The 23,697-nt window shown below is 37.9% G+C and overlaps 1 protein-coding gene across 1 annotated transcript in view; it reads right to left on the bottom strand.

Moving 5' to 3' along the window:
• Nucleotides 1-23,697, bottom strand: part of LOC127934719 (inositol 1,4,5-trisphosphate receptor type 2) — a 70,740-nt gene that overhangs the window by 29,046 nt on the left and 17,997 nt on the right. Inside the window, exons 11-37 of the mRNA XM_052532285.1 lie at nt 21,921-22,069; nt 21,381-21,480; nt 21,133-21,296; nt 20,862-21,003; nt 20,616-20,774; nt 20,365-20,537; nt 19,662-19,781; nt 19,354-19,521; nt 18,978-19,229; nt 18,736-18,883; nt 17,078-17,225; nt 16,781-16,968; nt 16,546-16,666; nt 16,386-16,437; nt 14,643-14,811; nt 14,353-14,520; nt 13,294-13,383; nt 13,088-13,201; nt 12,765-12,887; nt 12,448-12,648; nt 11,904-12,146; nt 10,723-10,848; nt 10,452-10,577; nt 10,180-10,300; nt 9,549-9,727; nt 9,162-9,295; nt 7,261-7,369 (exon numbers count right to left, since the gene is read on the bottom strand). Of these exons, the coding sequence (XP_052388245.1) occupies nt 7,261-7,369; nt 9,162-9,295; nt 9,549-9,727; nt 10,180-10,300; nt 10,452-10,577; nt 10,723-10,848; nt 11,904-12,146; nt 12,448-12,648; nt 12,765-12,887; nt 13,088-13,201; nt 13,294-13,383; nt 14,353-14,520; nt 14,643-14,811; nt 16,386-16,437; nt 16,546-16,666; nt 16,781-16,968; nt 17,078-17,225; nt 18,736-18,883; nt 18,978-19,229; nt 19,354-19,521; nt 19,662-19,781; nt 20,365-20,537; nt 20,616-20,774; nt 20,862-21,003; nt 21,133-21,296; nt 21,381-21,480; nt 21,921-22,069 (3,987 nt within the window). The remainder of the gene's footprint in view (nt 1-7,260; nt 7,370-9,161; nt 9,296-9,548; nt 9,728-10,179; nt 10,301-10,451; nt 10,578-10,722; nt 10,849-11,903; nt 12,147-12,447; nt 12,649-12,764; nt 12,888-13,087; nt 13,202-13,293; nt 13,384-14,352; nt 14,521-14,642; nt 14,812-16,385; nt 16,438-16,545; nt 16,667-16,780; nt 16,969-17,077; nt 17,226-18,735; nt 18,884-18,977; nt 19,230-19,353; nt 19,522-19,661; nt 19,782-20,364; nt 20,538-20,615; nt 20,775-20,861; nt 21,004-21,132; nt 21,297-21,380; nt 21,481-21,920; nt 22,070-23,697) is intronic.

Below are 23,697 nucleotides of genomic sequence, written 5' to 3'. Positions count from 1 at the left end.
TTACAAATCTGACCAAAAAGTGAGTGTAGAGAGTGTAATAATATTGATTTCAGCCCTGCTGATTTCAGCCAGAGAACAATGTGTTAACCATTGAAGCGGTTGTGTAAACAGCTCACACAACACAAAAGGCCTTCAAAACAACTTCATTGGCACAGTAAAATTAACGGACTGAAGCTCTGCAACGATGCAGTCCCATTTTAAAGAGTGGAGGGAGGAGTATGACTTTGGAAGAGAAAGAAAAAAATCGATACACCTAAAATCTTGTCAGGCAGTCTAGACATGAACCCCATGACCACATCTTCTCAGAGTCCAGATCTTGCATAACAGAAACCGGGGAAATGGGAAAGAGAGAGAGAAAAAAAGAGACATAGAAAGATACTAGTTAATTTATTAAAGGAATAGCTCACTCCGAAATGATGAATAGTTCACTTTTATGGTGCTCTTGCATCCTTTTTCAAAACTTGAAACATTTCAAGGACACAAATCAACCAGGAAAACATGGGCTTTGGGCAAAAATGACACTAAAATGAACAAAAATGTCATTAGCTACATTTGCTTTGGTTGCTGCCTTGATACCTAACACTACTCTAAAATATCAATCTCCCCTGGCATTTACCTTCTCATAGTCAGGAGGACAAAGGGGAGTCTCTAAGTCTTGGGTTCCTGTAAGCATCCGCCCTGTTGAGTGGCCTGATCACTCTGCGATTGGTCCACAGGCCCCTTGTGACCTGCTCTCAGAGGTAGCACTGTTCAGTGTGGCTCTCCTTATAAACAGTGCCACAAGCAGGAAAACAAATTAGCCTTGCATGTGAGAGCAATTGGAGAGATTGTTGATTTGCAGGCAAAGCCAAGACAAACAGCAGCAAGGACGTAAACAACCGTTCCTGAAGACGACTGACCTTGGTGTCATTCGGAAGTGGGGCATGTGATTGCCTAATGTCCTTAGAGGCACAAGACGTGTTTGTGAGATTCACTGTATGCAGTCAGCACCTGACCCATGGATGCTCGGGCCTTGTTTTCAGACACACCCGAACACTCGAAGCCCACCGAAGTGAGCATTTACACGGCACGTTACACAAACAGTACTCGGCACACATTCACAGATGTTTAGTCTCATGCACAATTAATCTTCATGATGAATCCACTTAAATCTATCAAATATACAAGCAAAGGGCTGATAAATAGCCAACATGAATAGCATATGTTCGACAGCCTTCCATTGAGACTGTTAGAAAGCATGGAGGAAAGAGATTTGTATTTCTTTCCTAAGTACAGTATAGAGAGATTGTTGATTTGCAGGCAGGGTCAAGACTATCTTCACTTTAATGTAGTTTAATGTGCACAGATATTAACAGTTGGTGCCCTCTTCACGGCTATAACAGTTTCACTCATTTGGAAAGGCTTCACAAGATTTTTGGAGTGTTTCTGTGGGAATTTTTGAGTATTTGTGAGGTCAGGCACTGTTGTGGGACAAGAAGGCCTGGCTTGCAATCTCTGCACCAGTTCATTCCAACCATGTCTTTATGGACCTTGCTTTGTGCACTGGGCCACAGCCATGCTGGAATAACAGTTCTCACAAAGTTGGAAGCATAGCATTGTCCAAAATGTCTTGGCATCCCCTTCACTGGAAGTGAGGGGCCTGGCCCAACCCCTAAAAAACAGCCCCTCAACAATTACAGTTGGCACAAAGCAGTCGGTCAGGTCACATTCCCCTGGGAACACGCTTCCTCTGCTCTGGAGACCATTTCACCTGACACTTGGCTTTGTACGTCACTGAGCTCCTAAGACTGACCCATTTTTTTCACAGATGTTTATAAATGCAGACTGCATGTCTAGATTTTTACAAATATTTTTAAAAAGACATTGCTCATGCTCAGCAAGGCTGTATTTGATTAAAACATACAGTGAAATATTATTACATTTTAAAATAACTTATCTAATTTTATCTATTTTGAAAAGGATTTTATTCCTGTGACACCAAAGGTTAATTTTCAGCATCATTACTCCAGTCTTCAGTGTAACATGATCCTTTAGAAATCATTCTGATTTGTTAATTGGTGTTTAATAAACAGGTTTTTTTAAAATATATAATTATTATTATCAATGTTGAAAACAGTTGGGTTGCTAAATATTGTTGTGGAAACCTTGATAAACTATGATTTAAGAGTTTAAGGCAAGTAAAATTGTATTCAAAAAGTAATACTTTTATTCCGCAAGGATGCGTTAAACTGGTCAAAAGAGCCAGTAAATACATTTATAATGTAACAAAAAGTAATAATATACAATAATATATTATAACGGCTGCTGAAAATTCAGCTTCACCATCACAGGAATACATTATTTGTTAAAATATATAAATTATATAAATATATAAAAATATAAAACAGTTATTTTACAAAATAATATATATATTTATTTATATTTATGTTTTTAGAATTTTCGATCAAACAAATGCAGCCTATATATGTAGTCTAACTGTAATGTGTGCTAAACAAATTCCACTGGCCCTGCTCGGATACATTTTCCATTTCTCCTTTGAGGATTCTATTCTAAAAATCTCCCTATGGAGTAATCTTGGTGTTCTCCGATGGTGTGAATGCAGGATGAACTGACCAGGATGAATATCAACAGAGAACACGATCTAAGCATTTGAGAGCAAACTGCTCCTAAAGTTAGTCTCCTAACTGAATCTCACTCCTGGTGTGTGTACTGTGGAGCTCCTGTGGATCATCTACAGGTGTGTTTTTCTGACCCTTAAAAGGCAAAAGGAGCAGTACAGTATGTTCTGTGCTCATTTCCATGGTGACCACACACCTCTTGCACCAAGCTTGATGACTTATTTAAACAATAAGGGGGAGGGGGGATACAATTTTTCCCTATTCTTTTTGTGCAGGATTTCTGTTTCCAACAACAAAAAATTGTCCATCACCAAAAGTAAAAGGCATAAAATCCACTAGCCCTTTATAATTGTGTTTAACTTGCTTTTTTTCAATGGAACAGTCATGAACGGGTATGCAGACATGTGGCACTGGCGAGACCCCTGGGTTAAACGTGCCTGTGTTCATGTAGGCTTTAGTTTAAGAGCTCTGAATGCTCCGTGGGATTTGTGTGTGGGCTGAAACGGTCATATTCCACCGCAGTCATCAGGGAGACCTGCTCACACAGAGCTGGTGGATGTGCTTGCATTTTAGAGCATGTCCTGCTACCACCCCCGGCCCACCATTGTGTGTGCAGTGATGTGTGTGTATCTCCATGTGTGTGAGGAGCTTAAACGTTTGAGGTTGGTAATCTAAAAAGCTGCTTTGCCTCCGGGCGGTAGTGTGAAACTTGGCTGGAGAGAAATACAGGCAGGATAACAGAGACAGGCATAGGTTGTTATGTAACAGGGCTTTTCTTTCCTTTGTCAACAAACAGGAGAGACCTGTTTATACACACACGCACAGCTAGCCACCAAATACTGGTATGAGAGAGTTAACTTCTAGGGTACACCCAACTTGTGAAACGTGAGGCATTTCTCTCTATAAAACCCAATCCAAAACAGGCTGTGGTTAATGTTTTGTAACAAGAGCTGGATGCAATGAACGGAAACATCTTGGAAAGTAGGGAAAGTACGCAAAGACCAGAAGTGGTCTGGCCGTCAGAAGGATTTTACACGTGCATCAAGCCAGGCTCACTCACACATTTATCACGTTCTGCAGCCGGAGGGATTTATGAACAGGCTTGCGCTCTCATTGACGTAGCCCACTATGAACACAACCTGTGAACATAGCACAGTACATGACGGTCTTTGTTTCAGAACTTTTCGGTTTTAACATCGAAAGTCATTTAAATCTGCACCTTTAAGCTGTCATCATCAACAATTTGACTTAATTTAACAGGCAGAATTTAATCACATTTTTAAATGTTTAAAACTACTGTACTATTTTCTGAAAGACATTAAGATTTTTATTTCGCAAAGACGCTTTCATTTGATCAAAAGTGACATTTCTGATTTTTTACACTGTTACCAAAAAAAAGAAAAGAAAAATCTTTATTACTATTCCTAGCTTGAAACAGAAAATGTTGCTTGACTTTTGAAAAAAAAAAAAAAACACTATGGCAGGACTTGCTTTGTTTATCAAATTATTGAATAAGTGATAGAAATTGTTGTGTGGGTGAGGGTAATGTGATGGGCAACATGTAATGTTAGGATTGTGTGGGAATTATATATGTTATGGAATGGTTAATTATTATTATTTTATTTTATTTATTGTTTATTTTTGTGTGTGTGTGTGTTTTGATCTGCTCTCCTGGTTGCCTACGACAAATTTCTCCTAAGGGAGACAATAAAAGAGAACTAACTAACTAACTATCAGGACAGGATTATAGTAATTTACTACTGGATCGTTGTCATTTGCTATCACTGCAATCTCATGTGACTGACAGGATGCTGGAAAAGAGGCTTTATTTTCCCATCCTTATGGCAGTGAACATGTGATCAGAGAAGAGATATCGCTGAGATGTCTAGGGGAAGTTAGCGTTTTTGATTAAAGATTACGAAGGAACACCCTCCTTGGAATCACAAGTTGAAAAGTTACTGAACAACACTTTTGCTATAGTGTCAAAAACTAAATAAACAGAAAAATACACAGATACTCTCGCCATATTGAAGCTTTTTGCTCAGCATTCTCTGCTGTGACTGTTTGGCCGTTACAACATATCTAAAATTACAGAGGAACAACAGGACCTGTTTGACATTTTAAACATTTTGTACATTGTGTGCAGACACACGTTCACGTTCAGCTCACCACGCTGACACAAGTGATCATTAAAGAGCAAGAGGCCAATTATATCTGCTCATGAGTCATGACCTGCTGCTCAGCAACCAAATCACCAAGTCACTGGTGAGAGATGCCTTCAAGCTAGTATGAAATAAATTCAATCTGAAAACAAAGACTTAAGAGAAAAAGCACTGAGATAAACAAGTGCTAAATGATTGGAGAGACCGAGCGAGTGAGCGAGAACATGATGAGCCACGTGAGGTTGGCTCAGACACTGCAGGCCGATTACGTAAACACCCCCCGCTCCGTCGACTCATGGACTCAGCAGACACCGCGCCTCTCCAATCCCTCCGCCTGCTGCTGGGCCATGCTTTTTTCTCTTCCCTCACATGGCTTCTCACATGCTCGCTCCCTCCCTTCTTCTTTCCCTCGCTCATCCTCCTGCTCTCTCTCTCCTCGGTGAGGCAGCGGTCTGTGCAGAGCAGGCCTGCATGAAACCGCAGCACCACTCTCAGGGCGGGAAGAACATGGCAAAACAGCCAAACCCCGTGAAGAATGAGTGCTCCAAAATAAACAAACACATAAAGACGTGGAATTGCGCAAATCTTTCCGAGTCACTTTTACACTTCTTTTACACTACTAAAGTTAAATAAAATACATTTAAGACATTCCACCACTCACTGTGATGTCATAATGACCACGATGTTTTAATGTTTATGTTGCAACAAAATGGCAAACAGCGGAGAACAACCGCTCCAAAATAAACAAACACATAAAGATGTAGAATTACGCAAACCAACTTTTTTTTGGTGGAGAGACGAAACATATTCCTTTTAAGATGTGGCCACATTAACTGTTGCTATACTAAAAGGAATCACTCTGACAAACATAAAACTGCTTGGTTTAAAATTGACTTTTGTGTAATTGTGTTGATTAATGACAACATTTTTATTTTGGGGTGGAGTGTCCCTTTAAAGGTGCTGTATCTAGGATTGACACCGAGTGGTTGAACTAGGTATTGCAGTCCAAATTCAAAATATTGGAGATGGTTTTTTTTTTTTTACCCAGCCCCTCCTCCTCACTTGACCCACACACAGGTTGCCAGATTGATGACACAAAGAGGAACAGAAACACTTCACGATGAATTAAATTAAATAATCTGTGTTTTCCACTGACTGGCAACCAGGTGTGCCGAAATACAACAAATAAAAAAAAAAGAGACCGATATTCCGGCCCGGAAGGCACATTTAACAGTAATAGATATAATTTCTCTTTTTGTTTCTATTAGCTTTTTTTTCAAAGGAGAATAACTGACTGTAACACTGTTTTTGCACATGAAATTTCACAGAAAATCACTAACGTGACCACACCTTTAAACTTATAAACTTGTCACACGACTTTTAACCCCATAGAGAATGAACACTCCAAAATAAACACTAATGGATGTGTAATTACGCAATTTGTTTTAGTGGAGAGACAGGCAAACTGAATCACACTGAATGTGTAGTTACATTTACCATTGCTTTGGTACCATACCGGTCATTCAGTCACATGGCTGGCAGGATGAAAAAGTTCCCTCACAGAGATTTTGTTCATGTTCAAGGTGGTCACAAAATCTCGCCACACGAACCAAAAAAAAAGCTGCTTGATTTGAAAGCTGTACTTTACATGTCGCTATATTATTGAAACTGGATCCCTTTTTGCATGCAAAATTGTGCTGAAATCTCACTAATGGAACCGTACCTTTATTTTTTTTAATCCTGTCACAATTAAAACATTTCACAACTCACTTTGTAGTCATAATGACTATGGTGTCATAATGTTTATGAAGCAACTGATGGGAGTTAATCCGTAAGAGCTTTCCCTGTCCTTTATTCCTCTTATTTGTCTACTCTTCCTTCTCTTTATTACTCTCTCACTCTCTCTCTCTCCACGTGCAAGGCTGTAGTCAGCTCTCTGCAGTATTGATTTGTGGCGCTGGGTGATTTGGCTACTTGCTCCAACCCTAGGAGCATGTCCTTATGTGCCTCTGCTTATGTAACAGCGCAAGACTCTTTCTCCGCTGAATGCTGATTAACTGTCTGGAGCTTTAGGACTCCCAGCTTTCACCCTGCTACAGATGCCAACGACACTGCAGAGGCCCGAGAGCTGCACTTCACTTCGAACGCCTGCTTGCACGCACACACATGAGTACTCGGCTCTACGGGTTTGGGGCGGGGGGTCATCAGGTTCACAATCCTTGGTTTTGGCACTAATGCCCTCTTCTGGTGGTTACTGACATGGCAACAACTTTCCCTGAAAACATCATGACATCACAGGTGGCAATTTTTGATGTTCACTACAAAAACCTGAGCTGGTCTGCTACTTGTTACTGCTAGTTAGTGGCAGGTTGTATTAGAGACAAATTTTGTACGCATTCGCATAATTACAGACTAAAATAATTAATTTATTCATAAAAGAGGGAATAAAACAGGGCCAGAATAAGGTTACAGAAAGTTACCTTTTCCTCGAATATTTCTTTCCTATCCACCATCTCTCTCAGGGTCTGCAGGATCTTAATACACAGCTTCTCCTCTTTCTCCATCAGTTTCTTGGTGTGTTTGATGAGCCTGAGAGAAAATATTATATCATATTTCATATTAAACATGTAAAATAAATTAAGGATATCAAACTGGCCACCTGACCAGTCACATCAACTACAAATGTTTAAGAATATGTATTCTTTGAGGTAACAGTCCCATTACAAAAGTAGATACATGACAAAATTGGTATTAATATAACAGTTAATAAAATATTTAAGGACTGAAAGTACACTACTGTCGAAAAAGTTTGAAGTCAGTGAGATGTTTGCTTAACAATGCGGTTTATTTTATCAAAATACAGTAGAAACAATAATATTGTGAAATATTATAATAATTTAAAATATATTAAAATATATATATAATATATTAAAATATTTTAATATTTTAAAACAATATTTATTCCTGTGATGCAATGCTGAATTTTTTCCAGCATCATTACTGCAGTAAGTAACATTTCTTATTATTATCAATGTTAAAAACAGTTGCGCTGCTTAATATTTTTTGTGTAAACCAGATTTTTATCAGGATTCTTTTGTCTTCAGTCTTCACTGTTGCTTTTGCTCAATTTAAGGGCCGTTACATAGTCAATGCGAGAAACGCGAGAAAGCAACGCGAACGACGCGCTCCCTTTCATAGTCTAAACAGTGGACGCAAGCGTCACGGGCGATGCGTGTATGCAATACACTGCTCACGCAACAGGGGGTAGTAGAGTCAGGTGATATTAGTAGAGTCGGGTCGTGTGATATTCAGATCACAATGGCAACTGAAGAGTAGTGTATTCTGTTGCTGATTTTACATCGGCGGCAACAAAGGCAACGCAGAGATTAAATGTGGATGAGTTCGCATAATTTTTCCTCTTCGCCCGCCATTGTATTCAAACTTTCTTCTTCTGTAAACACAATATACTTGAATTAATGAACAATACTTCCAATGTCACCCCCAACGACAACGCATAGTATTGCGTGCATCAGCGTGTCGCGTATCAAAAACTAGGACAACACATTTGGCTACGTACCGACGCATAATGGCGGCCAAATTGTAACGATGCGTAGCCTTGGGGACGTGTATGCGTACAGATGCGTTGACTATGAAACGGCCCTAATGCATCCTTGCTAAACCAAAATATACATTTTTATTAACTTAATAATATTAACTTAAAACCATTTTTTGGGTGAAAATACTAGTGGCCGGAGACTTTTGCACAGTACTGTACGTATAAGCCTGATTTAAGGAAACACTATGAAAACTCCAGCCACATATGACAATATCACATACTAACAGATTGGCAGTTTGAATTCAATAAGTATTTGAATTGTTTTTGCACAACAATTTTGAAATGAAGTGAAACATATAAAATGTTTTATATCCTAGTTGTGTAGACTTTTAGAAGCACACCTTTTACGCAGTCTTTCTGTGATTTTAGAGGTATATCTTGCTCGGGCTCAGATAATGACTTATATAAGGCACTCAGAGCCCCGGGCACATTCACAACAATCACATATATGATGCTGCTGGTACACTAAATCACAGCACAACCAGATCCAACACATACTGTATATACAAACATTAACATATTCTCAATTATACCTAAATAGGAGTTTACATGTTTTAAACACATTTTTATAGGCAAACATACAACAGGCAATCAGCTAAGGAGGCTGTTGACGTAAATGTTTGAAGCTATAGCAGAAATTGTCAGGGATTTATAATGTCATACCTATACACATGGCTATTTTTAACACCGCCACTGGACCTGTTTAATATATGCATCGAGTATGACGCACGGTTTTAATTTGTTTGATGTGGGTGCGTGTCTCACTTAGACAAGAAGGCTCCATCCTCACTGCAGAGCTGAGGAAACAGCATCTCTGGGCTTTGCAGCACGTCCACTAATACAGAAAACTCTGCCTGCACCTGTGGACTAAACTGGTCCTCCAGATACACAATGACTCCCTGAAACACATACACGTAGCAGGCAATGTTGTAGACAAAAATCATTTATCATACACAAATACCATTAATTATCTCATTCGACATGAGTATAAAAATGCTTGATCTTAAATCGCATTATAGAAGTCACAGCACACTTCAGACAATAAAAAAGCAACTTATATTTTAGAAAATGTGGTACTTAATTCTGATTGGTCAGTGATAAACCTACAACTGTGAATGCGAATAACATATGTTAATTTAAATGTAATGTTACCTGTAGTTTCTCAATGATCTTGTAATCGTGGGCTCCTAAGGGCTCTTTGCGGGGTCGGCCACGGGCTGACAGCTTCCAGTCTTTCATGGCACGCTGCACCATGCTGCTGTGTGTCTTTAGCAACAGGGTACTGATCTGGCCGTCCAGGTCCACTGGAATGGAGATGGCCCGGCTCTTAGCTAGACAGATTTAGAGGGAGGACATGCATTTGTTACCTTTATGCATTCTCTTAGATGTTAGCAATGTTAAACATGTTAAATGTGTTAAGAATCTCAAAACACTAATGAAAAACACTCTTCTGTATTTTCCTTCTATTTTTGGGGACATTTAAACTTTCAGACAGACTGTCTAACCGGATGCAACAGCTGTCTCATCGCTGAGGCTGTCTACACTGGACTTGTCGAAATCCAGTGGTTTCTTATTCTAGGGTTTAAAATGACAACTTTGATCATGTCGATTTGGCCTAATTTCTTAATATCTTTCATTCTTCTTTTTTTATTTCTTTAAGTGCCCATTGCAACAATATAGAAATCTGAAGGAGGATGGTCAATATTTAAAAACATGTCAGTAAAGATTAATTAGCATTATGTTTAACGGCGCCATTATACTCATTGCCAGATGTGTAACTTACCGAAGTCAGCTAGGGTTTTGATGCAACTTTCGATGTTAGCCTTCTGCAGGGAGTTGAGCCAGATGCAGCTGTAGAGTTTGCACGCAGCCTTCAGCAGATCAATGAAAGTTGTGTGATGGGCCTGACGAAGAGATATAAATCTCTCACTCTCAACTAGTAAAAAGCAACATTAATGTGACTGATTCATAGAGCGTAGGGAGAGAAATACGTCCCCTCTTCAAGTCAGACTGAGACGAGGTGAGGCGCTCATGAATTGAACTTTCTCGCTCTACCTGCAGGTTTGAGTTGCTGACAGAGAACTGGGATTCGAAGAAGCCCTTGACGATAGCCATGATGGTATCAGTGATGTATTTTTCAAGGAATGTATCAGCAGGCCTCTTGTCTGTGGAGCTGCACACCTACAACAACAACAACAACAACATCAGTTCAGGATGCTTAGCACCCACATGGCAGGCAGAAATCAGTCACAGATGATCTAAACGGCTCTTTAAGCCTGTGTATTATGCCTCACCATTGCGAGGGAGGGAAAGAGAGAGTTCTAACCTCATTCATGTCTTCAAGGAAATTGTCGAAGAGTTTCCAAATGTGATTGCTGGTGTAGATCTCCTTCATCTCCACCTCGGTGTCCACATAGCAGTGATTCACGAAATTTATGTAAGCTATTTTTACCTGCAAGATATAAAAGTGATATTAAAAAAGGCTACCTGATGTCACAAATAAAAGGTCTATGGGTTTTATCACATTTTTGGACATGGTACCCGTTTTCTTTTTCCTTTTTTTTTTAATGCCATGAAGTACCCTAGAGTACCAGGTAAATACCATGGTATATGTACTTGGCAATCATGCAGTACCATGGTACACAGTGGCCTTTAAAAGTTATTTGGACAAAAAGCCAATTATATATTATTTATATATTAAATATATGCAACATATTTTTGAAAAAAGTATCTTATTTCTCAACAAGGCTGCATTTATTGGATAAAAAAATACAGCAAAAAGTAATAATGTGAAATAAAAAAATAATAATAAAAACAACAATAACTTTTTTTTATTTTAATATATTTTAAAATGTCACATGATCCTTCATAAACGATGATAATTTCTTAAGAACAGAATTAATTTAGATAAAAAATCTTTTGTTACATTCTAAATGTCTTTACTGTCAACTATGATCAATTAAGCACGTCCTTGCAGAACAAAAGCATTTATTTATTTAAAAAAATACTGACCCCAAACTTTTGAACAATACTGTTTTTGGTCTACTGTAAATGAAGACATTATGGTCTTTCCATCTGACACCATCACTGTTTCACATTTTCAACATCTATTTTTTGCAAAAGGATCAATACTGTACATGTTCTTGAGAGTTCACTTTTAACTTGTGATGCACTGTAATAGTGTAAGCCAGGGGGTTCTCAAACCTCTCCATGAAGTACTCTAGCACTGCACGTCTTGTATGTCTCCCTATATCTGACGCACACACTTCAGCTCTTGCAGTCTCCACTAATGAGCTGATGAGTTGACTCAGGTGTTATAATCGAGGGAGACATACAAAATGTGCAGGGCAGGGGTTACTCCAGGACAGGTTTGAGAACCACTGGTGTAAGCAAAAATGTCAGTTCTCAACTATTATACAAAGTTAATTTGATAACTTATAAAAGTTTTCAAATATGCCATGGTGAGCTTTTCAAGAGAACATTCAGGTACGGTTAATGTTCCATCACCTTTGGAATACAGCCCTTGTACGTGACCACTTCGACAATATCATCAAGCGGCAGAAGTGAGTTGCACTTGAGCTCTGTATCTACGTTCTTGCCCTCGGTGCAGGCTGCCAGCAGCTCCACCAGATTGATGTGGTAATTTAGAGCATCGTTCTCATCGTTCTCAGATGACATCATGTTTTGCAGAACAGGGAAGGAGGCACGGTCATTGTAGAAAACCAACACGTCTTCTCCTCCGTTCACCAGCTACGGTCCAAAACAAACACAGTGTCTGATTTAGCTCTACAAACACATATAAAGCTACTCTTCTGAGAATGGAAGTCTATATGGACAATTAGTGGAGAATGATAAAAGAACAAGTGTTAAAATATTTTCTAAATTATAGATTTTCTATATTATTGCATAATTGATAACTACAATAAAATATATTTAAAATATACTATTAATTATTAAAAAGAAATGTGTAAAAATATTAAAACATGATTGGCTTTGAACCTGAAGTGCACATATCTCTATCATGCATTCAATTCAAATGTATCCTTCTCACCTCATTCATGACTTTGCATTGACATTCCTTTACGTATTTGCCATCAGCTTTCACAATGGTTTGGAGGAAGCTCAGGTACTGCACGTGACGGCCGTGGGTCACGATGCAGTGCACGAAGTGTTGCACCACGCGGTCGCTGATCTCATTGCACAAGTTGTAGTTGTTCCTGAAGATGTCGCACATGGTTTTTGCCTCCAGAAGCTGAAAGAAGCAAAGAGAGAATCAGATAAAATATCAACAGAACTCCAAATAATCTAGTATTAATAGCAAGGATTAATGGTTAATGTTAATTAACAGCGTCCTCAGTTGAAACGCACCCCAGGCGTAAGGAATAGGTTGAGGTGTTTGTGCACCAGCGCCTGGTTCTGAGGATTATCTCTGCAGAAGTACTGAAGGAAAGTGTGGGCTAGAGTCATGATCTCATCCATCTTTTCGTCCCCCTAAAGATAGAGCAGCAAGAGATTGGCAGCATAAGGACCTCAACATGAAATTCCCTAAAATTTTACGGCACCATATGATAAGGTTATGATTTATGTTTAAAGCTCTTTGAAAAAAAAAGAACAAACTTCACTAGTGCCTGGTTGTGGAATCTACAAAATACTGATCTGATTATATAAGCATTAAACTAACATCCACTCACCTTCTCATATGGGATCTGGAGGAGGTCCAGCACTACAGTGTGAGCTCCCATGTTCTTCAGAAGTCTCTGCTTCTTCTTACTGGGAGAGGAGGAATCACCGAGACTCTCCAGGATCTACGTAATAGGCACAATCAGGCACAAAATCACAAGTTTTATACTCATTTCTGTCTTTAGAGCGAAGGAACATTTAGTGAAAAGGTTCCCACCACTTTGACAATTTTGTAGTTGTTGGCTTTGTTGCTGTCTATTTGAGGCTTACTGCTCCCATCCTGCACTGGGCTCAAGATACCTGGGTCCTGTAAACCAGAAATTACACTCAGTCAGGTAATACCACTTATAATGCTGTTCTATGACCAATACTCATACAGATTATTTTTGTTTGTCTCTCATAACAGAGCATAACTCTTATTTATGCTTCAGTATTATGTTATTTATCGATGACTGTTATAGTGAGCTTTTTACATTTTTGTTTTCAATTTAAAGTTGTAGTAATTTATAAAGTATATTTCAGTATATTAAAGTATATATATATATATATATATATATATATATATATATATATATATATATGTGTGTGTGTGTGTGTGTGTGTGTGTGTATGTGTGATTATGTGTATATATATATATATATATATATATATATATATATATATGTGTGTGTGTGTGTGTGTGTGTGTGTGTGTGTGTGTGTGTGTGTGTGTGTGTGTGTGTGTGTGTGTGTGTGTGTGTGTGTGTGTGTGTGTGTGTGGAATTGGGCTTGTGTGTGTGTGTGTGTGTGTGTGTGTATGTATATACACACACTCACACACACAAGCCAAAGTTGGGACACTTTGTGAGTAAAAAATGTTGTATCCTGAATAAAATATATATTGTATGTAGCTTTAATTTGTATTTATTTGTGTTTTATTTTTATTAGTTGTAGTATTTCTTAGTAACTCGAGTGAAATTTTGAAACTAATTTAAATATGCTTTTGTACTTAAACTTTTTCATCTTAAGTATTTATATCAGCTTCATTTCAATAAATGAAAACAATTTTTCATGGTTTTAAAGATAACAACACTGTTCTGCTTTCTGTCGCAAATTTTTTAATATATTATTAAACTGCAAGGATAAGAGCATAATGTGCATTATGATTATTTTATTACTAATATCAGTAATATGATTTTATCACCATTTATATAATATATGATTGGTATATCTCTTATTATTAGCAAAACAGTAAATCTGCTGCATTATAATTTAACAATATGCTTGCAGGTTCACACCTCCAAATTCTGCTCTTTGTTTGGATTCTCAGCATTGTCTTCATTTCCATAACCGCCGCTCTTCTCGACCCACAGCTCAGACTTTTCCACTGTCAGACGTAGCTGGTCCAGGCTTGCCTTAATCTCCTTGTAGTTCTGCACATCATCTTTAGAAACCAGCAACTGGACCTGCAAAACAAACCATAATTCATTTCCAAATATGTTGGTCTATCATTTAAACAGACCATTTAAAAACCAGAGCCAGTCTCCATACATTGATAAGCAGTCAATAGTATGAGTGAGAGTGAGACCTGTTTAAAGGCCTGCAGAACTTCGGATCTCTGGCTGAAGTGTTTGAAGATGAGCTGAAGAGAGCCAGAGACCAGTGGAGGGTAGTCCTGCATGATAAGGTGAATAAGCACCCGCAGAAACGTCTGACCGCCTTCATCATCGAGGTCCTCCGAGCTCCTCTCCTTAGCACTGTGAACACAACAACACAAGATCCCATTCTAAAATGACGGCAATCATAACAGAAAGTGTAATTGTAAGGGTCTGAGACGGCTGAAAAAACTGCTCCAGGATGACAAATATTTGAAATGTGGGCTGGTAAATTACTGAAATATAATCTAGCAGAGAGTTTATTGTTTTAGGTTATATAGGGCTTTGTTTACAGCTACAGTACCTGATGGTGATTTGATTATAAATTAACTGTCATGTTTGTTCATATTGTTATTGGTTTTGATTCATTCAATTCAAAGTGTTAGTTCATCCAAAAATTAAAATTGAGCCATAAATTACTCACCAAGAAGTCATCCTAGGTATATATTACTTCCTTCTTTCAGATGAATTCAGTAGGAGTTATTTAAAAAATTGTCTTTGATCTTTCAAGCTGTTTGAACTAAGCAGGTGTTGCACTGCATCGGTTTGTGAGAAGTTTAAAAAAAAGCTCATCCATTTACACAGCTCCGGTGGGTGAACAAAGGCCTCCTCTAGTGAATCGATGCGTTTTTGTAAGAAAAATATAAATATTCAAAACGTTAATAGTCACTTTAATCTAGCTTGTGCGCACTGTTGTAAACCAAAGCAGTTCAGGGTGGATGACGCTAGAGGTCTGCATTGCGCTGCTCAGAAGTAACATGCAGAAATGGAGCAGGGAGATCAAAACAAAACAACGGTCGTTAATAAGAAGTACTTAATGATGACTTGTAAAGAAGAATGTCAGGGGATTTCGATTTAAGCCAAGAAGAGACTGGTTTTCGTTTGCTAAAGTAAAGAAACCTTGTTAACAAACGTTCTTTTTTTACGAGACTCACGGCTGTATGCGCAACGCTGACCTCATACGTCATTCCCCAGAACTGCTAAAGTGCAAGTGCATAGAGTGCGAGCTAGATGATTATTACGTTTTGAATATGGATATTTTTCCTTAAAAAAAAAACTAAACAAAAAAAAAACGCATCAATTCGCTACAGAAGGCCTTTATTCATTTTTTTTTTTATTAAACTTCTCATGAACCGCTGCAGTGCAACACCCACTGATCAAAGACAATTTTAAAAGTAACTCTGACTGGATTTGTATGAAAGAAGAAAGTCATATTCACCTTGGATGACTGCAAGGCGAGTAATTTATGGGCTAATTGTCATTTTTGGGTGAACTATCCCTTTAAGTATTTGACAAGTAGACAGCACACTGTTTTTTATTGTTATAAAAAAAGGCATATTTAAACAAAAATATTAAGTAGAACAACTTCTTTCAACATTAATAATAAGAAATGTTATTTAGCATATTTTATCATAGAATGATTTCTGAAGGATCATATGACACTGAAGATTGGAGTAATGGTGCTGAGAATTCAGCTTTGCCTTCTTATAAATAAATCATATTTTAAAATATGTGAAAATAGAAAACATTCCAAACGTTATTCCTAATTTGAGCATTATTTCACAATATTATTGTATCGACAGTCTGACTGATACTAAATATGATACTGAGAAATAGTAAAAAAAAAAAAAGAAAAAAAAAAAGTTATAATAATTTTTCAAGAAATCATTACTCACCTTCCAGAAAACATATTCTCTGCTTTCTCCGCAATCTCTTCAATGTTTGGCTCTGGAAGGTACCACAGCAATATTAAAACATACACAAACATACCCACATAATCAACTGCATGGTGTGTTGGGAATGAATTTATATTACTGTATGTCAGGAAACGCTCACCAGTCGTGACAGGAGGTTCAGCCTCCAAAGTAGTAGGGTTCGAAGTCTGGTCGCCAAACTCTTTTTTAAAGATAGACAGCAGATAGGTGATGCGGTAATCAAGCTGCACATTCAGAATGAACTATAAACAGAAAAGAACATTCTTCAAAACTTCTTCAACACTTGAATTTGGTGTTGTATAACTGATCAATTTAGTTCATTGGACTAGACATGCAACAGTCTATAAGGGCATCACCTGCAGAATCTCAATAATCCTGAGTTTGGTGTCCATCACCATGACGTTCTCTGTGTCGGAGAGACAGATTTGCTTTCCGTGGATTGGCTGAGCATCAGGGAGACAATGGGGCATCATCAAGCCTCTGCTTAGAACCATCTGAGACACCATCTCACCCACACCATGGATGGTACGTATGACATTATTACCTACACAAACACAGCCTGAAGTGTTACACTGCCTCATGGACAAGCAGTGATTACTTTGTAAAACAAACACTGAAGAAGCATTACTGGAGGGAAAACAATGGGGTCTCACCTCCCTCAGGGCCTTTGTTGAGTTTGAACATAAATGTGGAAGTGGGTTGGACAATGTCCAGGATGGCCAGCAGGGTGCGCGTGAGGCACAGCAGGTCTTTAAAGCTGTAGAAGCCAAAGTAGACCAGGTTACGTGCCAGGTGCACCACCTGTTAAAGTAACAGACAGAAAAAGCCATTAAAATTCAAAGTGTTAGAGACTGAATCATTAGTATTCTGTTAGAGCTAATGCACCCAATCTGCTCTGTCCTCTGGACACATCACATAATACACTCAGGAAAAACATGAACATGGCACACGAACACAAAAAAAAAACATACACACAAGCATGAAGTACAACATTAGTGAGTTACAAGCTCCATGTGACTGATTCACAAAAAAAAAAAAAAAATTACTACATGCTTGGTGCTTTATGTTTTTGATTCAGTATAAAGAACCAATACAATTGTTCAGGAATCAGTTTGTCTTACTAAAAAATGACTCATAATAGACATCCTTTTGGAATTGGAAAACACTGTGTGTGCTTTATTTTTGATTTATTAATAGATTCATTTACTCAGGAATTGGTTGGACTACACCAGTCAGGCTGCATGGATGAAACTGATTCAATAAAATATAGCTTTTAAGGGTCATTCATTTTGGGAATCAGCCACACTTGTCATACTGTTTTTTTATTTACTAAATAGAACCAAATCTTTTGAGTCATTCGCTCAGGAATTGGTTGGACTACACCAGTCACGATTAAAAGATGGATATGATTCATTAATAAGCAGCTGATCATGGTGATTGGTTCAAGAATAGGACTATATTTTTTGTGCAGGATGGTTAAGGGTCAATAATCAGTAATCAGACTACACTGGTTGTTCTGTATGTTTTGATTAACCAAATAGAACCACTCGTTCACAATTCAATTAGATCACAGCAGTCACATTGTATGGATGAATTTGATATACTAAAAAAAACAGCTTATACTCTAAGAATCATAGGATTGGGAATTGAACTACACTGTTTGCACTATGATTCTGATTCTCTACAAAGAACCAACTCATTTTTTGCGGAAACAGTTGGATCACTCCTTTCGTGCTGCATGGATAGATCTGAATTATCAAATTAATTTGGCAATCAGACTACACTGGTTGTGCTGTGTTTTTGATTTAGAATAATTTGTTCAGATAGCAGTGCACAACAACACCCACACTCTATCAACAGATTTGATTCACAAAAAAAAAAACAGAAAAAAAAACAGCTTATAAGAATAATTTGTTCAGGAACCGGACTGCACTGTTTTCGCTGCAAGGATAGATTTGACCGACTAAAAAAATTGGGAATTGGACTACACTGGCTATGCTATGATTTTAATTTAGTAAAAGTAACCAACTCACAACAACAGTGATTCAATGACTACACTAGCTACAATACATGAATAAATATGAAATCACACAAAAAAATGTAAATAATAAAGCTTATAAGAGTCCTTTGTTCTGGTACTGGCTACCCTGGTCAGGGTTTATTTTCACACTGTAAATTCATTAGTAGTGTTGGCTGAATAGTAGAGCAGAAAAAAAATCTCAGAGTATTTCAGAGTAATCATGGTGTTCTGTCTACATTGATGGAAGATTGCATGTGTGAGAACCGTTAATGCAACCAAACATCTTCTCACCTCAAGGGTCAGCTCATTCTTCTCTCGGTCTCCAAAGGGATCAGGCTGACTGACCACATCTTGAAGATATTCATCCACAAAATGCATAGTAGGGGCAAACTTTCTCTTCATCTCCTCTCTGGACGTGTCTCTGAACTCATAATCATACCTGTTCACCAAATGTACATTCAGACAAACTGAACAACACAAAGCAGCTTCATAAATAAAGCCACACCAGTGACAAAGAGCTCTTTCCATCTTACTCATTGACGGAGATCTTGGAAGGTATCTCAGTCCAGAGCCGTGCATAGCGAACGGGCACAACGGCCTCCTGCGGGTCGCGGTCCACATGCATGTGCAGCATTAAACGACAAAACGAGGCACGAAGGTTGTAAGGGAGGTAGTCATCAAACATGCAGCGCAGGATTAGATCTACCGGCAGCTGAATGGAAATCTGATTGATGGCCAGATACTGCCGGTCCAGGCACATTTTAGCGAAAAGATTGAGTTGACACCTGGGAATGGATAGACATTCATATGTAGTTCAATTTAAAATGAACCAAAGGACTTGCTTAGAAGATTGAAATTATAAAATAAAATAAAATACACTATCTTACAAAGATGTGATTGAACTCTCACCTGTAGTAGGTGATGATGTCAATGTACTTGTCTGTCCTGGCCAGTTGGCGGATGGACATCCCATCAGGCTCTTTGTTGATATCAATCCAGTATAGCCACACCTCTTCATCATCGCCATCCTCCATGATTAAAGATGACTCCAGAGAGGTCTCTGTGTGAGGGATCAGTCTAAGAAAACACAACACAAGTCATATATATCTCAACATAAATGCAAAATGATCTTGTCATTGATTATTAGAGTTTCATCCCATAATTCCGAGTCATTGTTATACAGCTAATCTCAGCAGGCAGCAGAGAGCAGATCTCACTTGGTCTGAATGAGGATGTCTGCGTTGGTGGGGTTCAGCATGAATTTGCAAATGAGCTCCTGGGTAACAGGAATGGCTGTTTTGTTGGAGACGCAAAGGTCAGACAAATAATCAAGAAACCTGGGGAAAAAGGCAAAATAAAATACACAATTAACTTTGAGACTACCACGAACCAATGTGAAAGCAGCACTTGTATCAAAAGCACGAATCAAATCTGAATGTACGCTACTGTTCAAAAGTATAAGTAACATTTCTTTCTTTAAAAAAATACATTTAAAAAATGTATACTTTTATTCAGCAAGAATGCATTAAAGTAAAATACAATCAAGACTTTTAAATTGTCACAAAAGATTTGTTTCAAATACATGCTGTTTCTTTTAAACTTCCTATTTATCACAGAATCCTGAGACAAATGTATCACTGTTTCCCAAAAAATATATTAAGCAGCACAACTATTTTCAATACTGATTAAAAAATTAAAAATAAATAAAAATCAACATATCAGAATGACTTTGAAGGATCATGTGACACTGAAGTCTGAAGTAACAGCTGCTGAAAATACGTCTCTGACCATAACAGTAATCCATTATATTTTTAAATATAAAAACAAAAATGCTATTTTAAATTGCAAAACAACAATTCTAATAGGACAAAATGTTTAGTGCCAAACATTTGAGTTGATGTCTATAACTCTGAGTCAGACCTGGGCTCTCGGTTCCTGCGCAGAAGTTTGACAAAGGTCTCAATCTCACGTGCAGTGATGTGTTTTTCTAACAGCTTGCGGTTGTTGTGCAGGAGAGCAGTGATTGTGTCTTCGGCCAGGATCTCATAGCCGATTTGAGCCTGCATGACTGAAAAATTCTTGGCTATGTACTCCTGTGAGAAAGAGGATACGTGTATTAGTCTAACGGACAACCCTAATAATTAGAACTGGCAATTGAAGATGTTCCTTGCCTGGTTCTTGCGGTAATCTTGTTGGGAATGGCGCAGGATTCTGTAACATAACTGTAGCATGTACTTAAACAAAGCGTTCCGCTGCTCTCCCATATCTTCCAGCTTCGGCATGAACGAGTCTTTAGCATCGGAAAATGGGGCTTTAAGAATTCCAAAGATCTGTAAACATTGAAAATTACAGTCAGAAATCTGCCCCTGAATCAATGACTCTAAAAAAATCCACTTGAGATTACTGTTTGAGCAAACCTGTGCCAAGATGTTCTGCTCCCTCATGAGTTTCTGCCTCTCTCTGTTGGGGTTCGAAATGACCACAGACAACACATCCTGTCCGTTGTTCGGCACGTCGCACACAAAGAAGATCAGATCCTCCAAAAGTTTAATGACAAACCTAAACATAGGAACGTAGGATTATTTTCTGTGTGATCTGAGCTTCATACATCTCGATGCGATTGACAATGGACAATGCTAGTATTGTTACCACACCTTAACAACTTCAAAGGACTTCAGGGACATATACCTGCGTTCATTTGCTGATGATAAATTGTTGATGTGCAATATTCCCACATATCTCTGTAGGACCTTGTTGGCATCGTTGGCAAAGTCCAAATCTCGGACCTCTGATATGGGGACAGAATTAATGGAAAAAGCCTCCTTGTCCTCCTTCAACTGGCAGGTGCCGATCTATTTGAATAAACAGAGAAATGACATGAGATTTCATTGACAAGAAGTTCTTCTTCACGTAAAAATAGAAGGAAAAAAAACCACCTTGAGCATAACGGGTCGATCCTCCTCAACATCAATGGGAATGTTAGTACTGGTCACCCAAGTGTTTGTGCACAAGTTCCTGAGTCTCACATAGGAATTCCTAAAAAACGGAAGGTACATACTTTAAAAGAATCAAACCCATGACCTTCTTAGCAACATACTAATTTTTCAGCCGCAGGAATTACCCAAAAGTACATATGGCATGGTGTGGACTCCTATCCACCGACAGCAACTAATGGGGACTTGAATAAAAACTAATCTGGACAAATGGTTTCATAAGTATATTTTTTTAATCTAAATGGTTGCCCTAAAAGGCTTTGTGGGCACTTGAATTTATTGAAAGTTTTAAACCCTTTTTCACACCTACATCTCTTAACCTGCCAATTTTGGTGCTTATATGAATTGCCTCTTTAGCGTGGATTGCTTGCACCATTTCACATAATGGATAAAAGAGATTTTTCTAAACATCTAAATGTAAGTGTTTTCCTTATAATTTCATGGTTTTCATTATTAAAAGTAATTTGGTGTACAGGAACTAACCTGGGAACCAGGCAGTCTGCCCGCTGTAAGGTGGTGGCATCCAGTTCAAAAAGAGAGGCCATGTCATTGCCATGGGGCACTGATGCAAGGGTGTATGGGATCTTGTCAGCCTGCTTCTTCTTTTTAGAGAACGCAGTCTCTGTGTTGGTCTGAGGTTTGCACAGAGAGACAGACAAAGGTCATATTGGTACAAAACAACTCACATATGACAATGTAGCACAACTCAGTCTGGATGTATTGGTTTTAAATATGTGACCCTGGACCACAAAACCAGTCTTAACTGTCAATAAATAAATATGCGTTCCAGCGATGTATGATTTATTAGGATCAGATCATATTTGGCCAAGACGGAGTCTGATGGTGCAAAAAAATCTAAATACTGAGAACTTTTTTTTTTTTTTTTTTTTTTTTTTAAGTTGTCCAAATTAATTCTTAGCAATGCATATTACTAAACAAAAATTATGTTTTGATATATTTAGATTAGGAAATTGACAAAATATCTTCATGGAATATGATCTTTACTTAACATCCTAATGATTTTTGGCATAAAAGAAAAATCCATAATTTTCACCCATACAATTTTTTTCACATATACTAATTTGAACTTATGGGTTACTGTATGTATTTTGTCTATTCTTTTATTTTATTTTTACATTACAATATTCATGGTGAGACCTCAAACGAGTGTAATTACTTTTAAATAAACTTTTTATTAAAACCATAGTTTTTCACTTTAATCAACAATAATGCAGTTAAAAAAATATGAAAATCTTAAATGTTTTATATTTTATCCAGTTTCCAAGGACACATTTCTCATTTAAATTGACATACTAAAAAAAACTAAAACAGAAATATAAATTAATAAAACAATACACAGCTATACATACACTGACAGAAATGACAAACAACTAAATGACTAAATGGAATTAATAAAACAAAAAGGAAAACATATAAACTAATTTAAACAATACCTATAACAATATCTCAATAATACTAAAATAACAAAAACTGTCTTCACTGAATAATACAATTAAATAAATAAAAAATCTATTTACATTAATGCAGTTCCAATTCAGTCCATTGGTAGTGTGCTACTGTAAAAACATTTTTGCTTGTTTTTAAAAAACTGAAAACTGTTTCGACAACAGTGAAAGTGCAGTTTATACAATGGCCACAACTCAAGTAGATCTTGCAAAAAATCCAGAGAAAAACTCAGAGGTCATCTAACAGTGAGGATATTATGCAGGACTGCATCTGTGGTACAGACTGTTTTCACCAGAGCTTTTTGATGGAGGGCTATTTGGAGAGCAGCATTATAAATTCTCCTCTGCTCTGACTCTCTACAGCTCCTCTGACTCACTCCTCCACTGAAGCAGACAGCACGTCTGCCTGACTCTCACGGGGCACCCCCAGATTCAGACATTATGTAAGGAGCCCCCGCTGCAAGCGTGCATGCGCGTGTGTTTGTCTGCGAGGCTGCTGAAGCAGAATGCTAATACAGTGGAAAGGTGCAGTGAGAGACACAGGCAGAAGGAAAAAAAAAATTAAAATCTCTGGAGAGGAGGAGGACGGGAGATGTGCAAGCCTGTCTGTTGCAGCGTGAAGGAGAGGAGAGAGAAAAGGATTACGTAATAGTGAAGTTGTGCAGGAAATTCGGCTTGGGCCGCAGTGTTATGCTTAGGAGACAGAACGGGTTCGGTTTACTTCAGTAGAGCGAGTCAGACACAAAACTTCAAAAATGTGTTTAATACATTACAGTCTCACATCAATGTTTCAT

The sequence above is a fragment of the Carassius gibelio genome, chromosome A18 (genome assembly GCF_023724105.1).
Source record: "Carassius gibelio isolate Cgi1373 ecotype wild population from Czech Republic chromosome A18, carGib1.2-hapl.c, whole genome shotgun sequence".
NCBI lineage: Eukaryota > Metazoa > Chordata > Actinopteri > Cypriniformes > Cyprinidae > Carassius > Carassius gibelio.
Note: the sequence above shows the minus strand (reverse complement) of the source record. Positions and strands in the feature narration are given on the sequence as shown.